This window comes from Chelonoidis abingdonii, chromosome 3, assembly GCF_003597395.2.
Source record: "Chelonoidis abingdonii isolate Lonesome George chromosome 3, CheloAbing_2.0, whole genome shotgun sequence".
Lineage (NCBI taxonomy): Eukaryota > Metazoa > Chordata > Testudines > Testudinidae > Chelonoidis > Chelonoidis abingdonii.
Window position 1 is genome coordinate 204,489,601 of NC_133771.1, and position 8,843 is coordinate 204,498,443.

Sequence of the window (8,843 nt, forward strand, 5' to 3'; positions counted from 1 at the left end):
ACAGGAAACACGGCCGGCAAGGGGCTAGAGCAGGGGTGTGGTTAGGTTGGGAAGATTTTCACAGCTGAAGGAGAGCAGGACACTTATAATTAGTGACGGATCTAACGAGGTTTTGGAAACTGAAAACTGGGAGAGACTTGTTTATGTGTTTTTATTTCCCCCACTCCAAATACTAAGGAAATTAACTTTGGCTTTGGGGAACAAACCTTATGTTACAGTGCTGGAATACGTATTTACAGAACTATGCTTCCCATAATAGCACATGGCTGCATAATTTGCATATGCCATCACTGAGCATAACTGTGGTAGCATTAGAGGTATTTTTACTTTCCTATATGTCTGAAAACATAAGTGTACAAAAGCCAGGTAATCCAAAAGTGAAGATTTACAATAATGTTTCATTAATGTGGTATAAAATGATAAGCCTTATGGCACTGCATTATTAAATCACGTCAGTTAAAGATGGACAAAATCTATCTGATCATTTAGTCTTTCCCTCTGCCAGTGCAAGATATAATTCTCAGATAAAGGACATATCAGATACTGAATGGCAAAAAAACAGAATTTACTCTAGCTGCCCTTTTGACTCAGCCATTCTGACAGCAGACTGTATGAAATATGATAACATCAGAGCACTTTGAGTTGAACATAACAGTATGCTACCAACTGTTACAAGATGCTGCATCCTGAAAAATAAACCGATCATCTAAAAAATACTAATTAAATGCCATTAGACGGCTGATTTTGAGGGTCTCCTTTAAGAATAGGGTATTTTTTAAATAAAAATATTTTTTTCTAACTTACTGGAGATACTCTTCTCCATTGTCGTAACTCATCAGAGCCAGTTATGCTTAATATAGTGTAATCAGGAGATATCACTGGAGATCATCTGAGACACATGCAATTAAAACATCCCCATTTACTTAAAAAGAAAATTATGACGAACAGAGTTTCTAAATGTAATAAGATATGCACACTCCCGGGTGGTGGAGACATAAGACAGAGAATACACTCTCAGCATGTTCATCTCCCCATAAACTACACATTTGACCATCTGCTATTCCTTACTTATGGCTGAGTCCTGCAGCTGCTCCAAAGACCTGATCTGGTGTCCATTGAAGTCGGTGGGAATATGTCCACTGACTTCAATGGACACCAGATCAGGTCCTAAGTGAGGATGTGAACTTTTTCTATTAGCCTTTGCAACTGTGTTTAATTAGAACTGAGTCTCAGGATTGAAAGAGCCCCCATGAGATGGCCTGCTATTGCACGCTCCAGGAATCCCAGAAGTTTTAAAGGCTGAAACATTAGAGAAACAACCCAAAGGTGAGCTTTGAGTACAGATTAGAGCTGAATGGCTCAGCAGTTTAGGATCATCAATATTGGCTTCAGCTACTGATTCTGTCTGCAGGAGTCATGACCTCATGAAGTCAAGTGGAATGAAAAATGATTATTCATTAACAACTGAAAGTTGCAAATAGCAGTTGCAACCTAATTTAAACACAGATTAAACAACTTTTCGCACAAAGAATTTAAGAGCAGATACTCTTCAGCCTGGTGACTAAATTACCATAAACAGAGCTCTCCCCTTAATGCAGAACTCATCTGTTTATGACATTTATGCAAATATCCCTTACTAATATTAAGTTCTTACACTAAAGGGTCAAAATGGCATCGCTCTTTACTGCTAAAGAATATATGAAGGATACTAAACTTTGGCCACACAAGTACTAATGGCATATCCAACATCAGTATAACTCAGTGATAGGGCACCAAGCAACATATGGTGCTGAATACGTGGTACCCCATCGGCACCCTGTGAGAGAAGCTGTGATCTTGTTTGCTTGAAATCCACACAGGAGCAGATATGTGGCAAAATGTCCCACTCAAATTACCTAATTCTGTGGTGATTTTCAGTCTAACCCATGTGGTAACTTCATTTAATTTAATGGGCCTACAAAGGAAGCAAGACAAAAGAACTGATACTAAGAGTCTTATTCTGGCTATAAAGTGGAAAAGTCATTTTTAATATCTACTATTAAACACTCTTAAAAATTAATTTAATGTACATATTTATAAATGAAAAAATCCCCCCAAAATCTAAACAATATAGTTAATATAAATACATATGCATTGGTTCCAATAAAAAGTGAAATTGGAGATATCACAGTTTTTTGGAGAGGTTGGAATAGAAAACAATCATGGTATCAAAAATACAACAGTATGATACCTGTCAGCAAGTGCTGAATTTTTAACAGCCACTGTGTGCTTTTGCATGTGTATATTTTGTACATCTAACACAATATCATACATATTAGTATTTGTAGAAGTTCCATCCAATGCGATAGGCAGAGAACAATAATTATTCATACATGTAATAAACTCAGAAGGCCAAAATACCATAAATGTGTCCTGCCAACTCAGAAGTATTTCTCTCTCTCTCTCTCACACACACACTGAGTCAACTACACACACACACACACACACAGAATCAGTGACTGCAAATGTGCAAATGCAAGTCCCCAAGGGTTGCTTGGCTTCCACACCTTAGTAGAATAACTAAACTGTGGAACCGTAATTATTTCCCATTCATGTTCAAATTAGTTGTTAATAAGAAACAACTACAAACCAGTGGGCTACAATGAATGACGACAATAGAACATACTAACAAGGTTCACCATGGTCATGTGATTAATTTTAAGCTGTTTCTCAAACTGTTTTATAATTTGCAGATGTATGTTTTTGACAAACATGTTCACATACCTGTATCCTCATTTATCTCAGTCTCCTCTTCATTATCATCATCTGTCAAAAAAATAAATAAAAATAAAATGATTATGAAAAAAGAGAAGCATTTGAAAATAATGTTGCATGCTTCAAATTGCTTTTATTTTAGTTTGTTTTCTGCTGTCCAAAGTATTACATTTAGATTTAGAAGAAATACGAGTATGGCAGATTACTGATATCTAGATATCAAAATTCAGAGAGGCAAAATGCTGCCTCGACTTACACACAGTGAAACCACATTGTAATCTATGTCATAGTTTTTCATTTCTAAGGGTGAAATTGATCTAATTTTACTTGTCAAGCTCAGAATTCTTGGTTTTTCTTGAAAGAGCTGGTAACATTAACACTAAAGTTGGTTGGAAGTTTTGTATTTTGGAGGAAAATATATGAGTGAAAAAATAATTTTTGCCTACATTTTCCTGGAAAATATAGACTTTAAATCTCAAAACTGAACATTTTGGGGTTTCAGCCAAAAAAATGTTTTGTTTTCAGCTGAAAACTTTTCAGTTTGGTGTGTTTCAATTAAAACTTAAAATTCCCAAGGTAGCAGATCTTATACCTATGTGAGTATCAACCTGAATTCAATGGGCCAAGATGGCACCCATAGTTACTGAAATGTCTCAGCAAAATGCTTAGAAAACATCCAGTAAAGCAAGAGTTACTTAGCCACTAATTTCCCCAAGACATGTCCTTTCCCATGAGAGCATTTGCAGTAAATCAATGTAAAAATCACTGAATCTGGAAGAGAACTCAAGGGGTCATCTAATCCATCCCCCTTTGCTAGGGGGGTGAGGGGGATTAAGCACACCTAGATCATGCCTGACGATGTTTCTTTAACCTATTCTTAAAAACTTTCAATGAAAGAGATTCCTCCCTAGGCTACCTGAATAGATCGAATTAATCTCAGCCTCCACAGTAAATCAGAAGAATGCAATAATATCTTAACATACCTAGCACCAGCAGAGCTTCTGTGGAAGTTCTTACTTATAGTACAGTAAGTGGCTTGGAATATGAAATTCCCAAAGCACTAGGATATAGCGTAAACTGGTAATATCGGACACACAGGCAAAGAGTATGACCTTATTAAAAAGTAGTGAAGTCTTAATGCAATACAAATATGAAAAGGAGAATACTGTTTTTGTGAATTAAAGGGCCATCTTTCTAAGGAAAGGACAGAGTTATTGCTCCTACAGAGCAAAAAGGAGGATGCATTTTATGCCTGTCCCAGAATCTCATATCTTAACATCTAAAATCTCAGCAAACTAGGAATAGAGGGAACATTATTGTTTATCCTATACAGCATGGTGTTAACTGACCAAATCAAAAAGTTGAAATATATACATAGGCCTAAATCTAAACCCTGGAGCAAAACACCCAATGAACTTTGGAGAAGTCCAGGAGTAAAATTTTCAAAAGCATCTAGGTGACTTAGGAACCTAGTTTACATTTTCAAAGGTGACTTGAGGACTTCAAAGTCTAAGTCTCACTGAAAGTCAACAAGGTCCCTACGTGCCTAAGTCACTTTTGAAAATTTTACCCCAGCTCCATATCTGTCTGACATTTTTTAATCAGACCCCTCTTCTCTGGTAACGTCACAACTGGTCCAGAAAATTATAACATATGAGGCATATGAATGAAGGTGCTCACATTTCAGGGAACACAACAATTTCTTTGACCTTGATTTGGCAAAGATTACTGAAGTGACAAACACCCTCCTTAGTCCCTAGACCTCCATTACAAGAATTATCATCTTATATCGGGATAAGCTCTTGTCATGTTTTAAGAACCCACGTCCAAAACACAGCTCAGTTCTCATCCGAATGAACTATGCCAAGGTCAGTTCCTTAGTGCATTAACTACTGAGAAGCAGAAGCAAGGCAAGAATTCCTTGACTGAAGTCCAGTCTAAGTTGTATAATTGGAAACCCAGACCCTTGTAAATTACATAGTTTATACAGTAGCTTGTTTTTCCTTTTGACAAAACTATGTTTTCACCCCCATCTAGGCTATGGACAGAGTGTTATCCAAAAGGTCCTGGTTAGAGAATGAAGTTTCCAGATAACAGTTAGTCTAAAGTATATGACTCCTCACTTAACGTTGTAGTTATGTTCCTGAAAAATGCGACTTTAAGCGAAATGATGTTACACGAATCCAATTTCCACATAAGAATTAATGTAAACAGGGGGGTTAGGTTCCAGGGAAATTTTCTTCACTAGACAAAAAGCTATATATTATATAGATATACACACAGTATACATTTTAAACAAACAATTTAATGCTGTTCACAGCTATGATGATTGTGAAGCTTGGTTGAGGTGGTGACATTAGAGGGTGGAAGAGGGAGGGATATTTCCCAGGGAATGTCTTGCTGCTAAATGATGAACTAGCCCTCGGCTAAGCCCTCAAGGGTTAACACATTGTTGTTAATGTAGCCTCTCCCTCTACAAAGCAGCAGGAATGGAGAGGAGGCAAGACAGCATAGCAGAGAGAGACAGACACACATCTTGTGCATGGGAGAGAGAGAGATGCACACTGCCCCTTTAAGTAAGCTGACCCACTCTTAAGTGCATTGTCTTTTTAAGTGGATCAGGAAGTTGAGACAGCAGCGGCTGCCCCAGGCTCCCTCTCTCTCTCTCCATCCATGTCCTCTTCCTGCTCTATATGGAGAAGGGGTAAGCGGGGTGCAGGGGGGCACCCTGACATTAGCCCTCCTCCTTGCCCCCCCCCACACCAAGCAGGAGTCTCTGAGAGCAGCTCTAAGGCAGAGGGCAGGAGCAGCACATGGCAGTGTGGGGAGAGACAGCTGAACTGCTGGCAATTGATATCCTGCTGGGTGGCTGCAGCACAGGGAACTTAGGAGAACGGGGAGCTGATAGGGACAGCTGATGGGTGGCTGCCAATCCACCCTGGTTACAAGCCCCACCCAGCTAGCTGCAATGGGCTGCTCTTCCTGCAAGCAGTGGACAAAGCAGGCAGCTGTCAAAGGAAGTTAGAAGGGACCACTGCACAACTTTAAACAAGCATGTTCCCTAATTGATCAGCAACGTAACAACAAAACAACATTAACCGGGAAGACTTTAAGTGAGGAGTTACTCTATATAAATAAGGCATAATGTGCATGACTCACATGAATAGCAGTATAAGAACAAGCTAAGAGTAAACAGTGTAAGAACAGTTAAAGTTCAGATTTTAACCGATGATTAAAATATGCCCCGATTATTCATATTATTTGGGGTGCAGGTTGTTCAGTACATCCCTTTGTAAAATCTCAGGCTCCCTATTAATTCATATATCATGCAATGGTTGTCAGGCTCTCTTTCCCTGATCTCATTTGCTATCTATAGAGCTCTGTAGAACAGAACGATTACACTGCTTTTTGTATTATTGAGATTGGAGAAGGAGCTTCTCCTATCCCATGGTTTATTTTATTTTTTTGCCCTGCCTCTCTCAGGTTCTCTCTGGCCCTGTCTCATCAACTCATTCCACACAGGCAAACAGCTGCCAGATGGTTAAAACCATCAAACTGCTAGATTTGAGCTGGCAACAGGCTCTAAATACCATTACTAATCCAAAAAGCCATCAAACCTCCACCCACTCCTTGCTCTTCTCTCTTTTTGTATTGTTAAGCAAATACGTTATTTTCTGCTTAACTATATAAGCATGTAAACAGAGCTCATAAACCACTGCAGCAGGCAGCTCTTTGTTCTAATCTGCATTCCTGTGTCCCCACCACCTTACATAGCCCCGTACACTGTGGACTCATCTTTCACCCACTTCTTCAACACTCCTTTCTGGCTCCTTTTTGCCTTTCTCCAGTTTCCTTGTTACCTCTCTCCTCTTCCTTCACTCACAGTTCTTTTATCTCTTTTTCCCCCCCCCACCCATTCCCAGCTGTCTCTTCCCTTGTTCTCACCCTACCCTGGTTTCTTACATCTCCTTTCCCAAGTGTACATCTTCATATTGCCCATAATCTTTCAGTGTGTTGTGAGCACACTGTGGGATTCGGAGTGAAACGTGACCGAATTCTTAGTGCCCAGCACTTCACTTGCTGCCTGTGCTCGCAGAACAAATGAAGGAATAGAGCAAAGAGGCAGGAAGTGTTAGTTATAAAGGAGGAGGAATGGAGCAGAGATGAGTTTGCAATTACCTCACTGATGCCTTCATTTAAAAAAAAATGAAATACAAAACTTGTAAGTGACAGTCTGATCCTCCAGAGTCACCCCAAGGCTCAGTGTTTCCATTATTGCTCCCCTTTTTCTTTTCTTATGCAAACACAATTTTATTTTGTTTACTTTTTTTACACAACTGTACCCCGATTACACTTTCATTTTGTACAACCAAAGACAGCCAGGGCAGTTCAGTTTCAATAGAAACCCCTCATACTCCTAGTGATTTTGATTACATTACCCAATAGTTAAATAATTTTGACTAGATTAATCCTCCACCTGCTGCCTGCAGCAGTCCCCTATAGACCATTTTTGGGGGAAAAGGGCCCATTCTTTCTCCGAATAGCTGTAAAGGCTTCTGGGGACAGAAGCAAAGTGGTGGTAGTACCCACTTTACCTGACCCCCTGGTATAATTTAATTACCAAGCTTTTATCCAATGTGACTGCACAGAGTTGCACATACAGTTACATCTATATAACTGGGTTTTATTATGAAACTAAAAACGTTTTTTTTTGTAACACCACAATTGTTACCTTTAACATATTTACAACTGTTACCTGTACCATTTTTACAACTTCCAAATGTTTACTTTTCTCCAAACCCTGTATTATTAATTTTTGCAAAAGGTATTAACTTACTTTTAAATTACTTGCTCCTACATTTAGTTTTTTAAGGTAGTGCACTTTGTTTTTAACAACTTAGTCACCAGGTACAATTATTGCCACACAGCTGCCTTAACCTGTGCTGTCTTTACCCTGAGACTGTTAAAAAAGGCAGTAAAACATTTGTCTCTATGGTTGCCCATGAATCTTTTCCTCCAAAAATCCCAGTGGAATACAGCAGGCCATCTTTCTTTGTCCCAAACAAAACAAAAACCAACCAACCAACCAACCAAACAAAACCAAAAACATGTTGCGTAAGTATCCAAAGTACCCTCAGGGCTGGCGCTACCATTTAGGCAGCCTAGGCAATCGCCTAGGGCGCCAGGATTATTGAGGGGGCGGCATTTTGCCGAGGGGGCGCCAGGCGGCTCCAGTTGACCTGCCGCAGGCGTGCCTGTGGAGGGTCCGTTGGTCCGCGGCTCCAGTGGAGCTGCCGCTGTCATGCCTGCGGATGGTTGGCTGCTCCCGCGGCTCCGGTGGACCTCCCGCAGGCATGCTTGCGGCAGCACCGCCAGAGCCATGGACCAATGGACCCTCCACAGCAATGCCTGCGGCAGCTCCACTGGAGCCGCGGGAACAGCGCGGGGGGCGGCGAAATGGCCCTGCGCCTAGGGCGCGAGAAACTCTGGCACCAGTCCTGAGTACTCTTCATTAAAACTTCAGAAAAACAAAAGTGTGGAAAGGCAGGGGAAGAGGACAGGGAAGAGGTGGAGAGAAACCAATTAAGCCTGTTAGGTCAGTTTAAAGAACAGGCTACCAGCAGCAAATTAAGTAAACTGAGGAAAAGAAGGAGGAAAGGATATAGGCCTTGGCTACACTGGAGAGTTGCAGCGCTGTAAACCCACCATCCGCGCTGCAACTTACTGACCGTCCACACTTGCAAGGTACATACAGCGCTGCATCTCCCTGATTGCAGCGCTGGCTGTACTCCTGCTCTGCTTGGGGTATAAGGATTGCAGCGCTGCTCTGCAAGTGTGGCCACCAAAAGTGCTGTAATTGGCCTCCAGGGTATTAGGAGGTATCCCAGAATGCCTGTTCAGCCACTCTGCTCATCAGTTCGCACTCTACTGCCCTGGCCTCAGATGACCCGCCCTTTAAATGCCCCGGGAATTTTAAAAATCCCCTTCCTGTTTGCTCAGTCAGGTGTGGAGTGCAATCAGAATCTTTCCAGGTGACCATGCCTCCAAGTGCCAAACGAGACCCAGCATGGAGCAATGGCGAGTTGCTG

The 8,843-nt window shown here is 40.9% G+C and overlaps 1 protein-coding gene across 3 annotated transcripts in view; it reads right to left on the reverse strand.

Annotated features, from left to right (window-relative positions):
- Positions 1-8,843, reverse strand: part of MACROD2 (mono-ADP ribosylhydrolase 2) — a 1,390,378-nt gene that overhangs the window by 100,430 nt on the left and 1,281,105 nt on the right. For 2 of the 3 annotated variants that reach the window (XM_075064471.1, XM_075064469.1), the window contains one exon: positions 2,764-2,805. In XM_075064471.1, coding sequence (XP_074920572.1) covers positions 2,764-2,805 — 42 coding nt within the window. The remainder of the gene's footprint in view (positions 1-2,763; positions 2,806-8,843) is intronic. The other variant, XM_075064470.1, reaches the window with a different exon arrangement.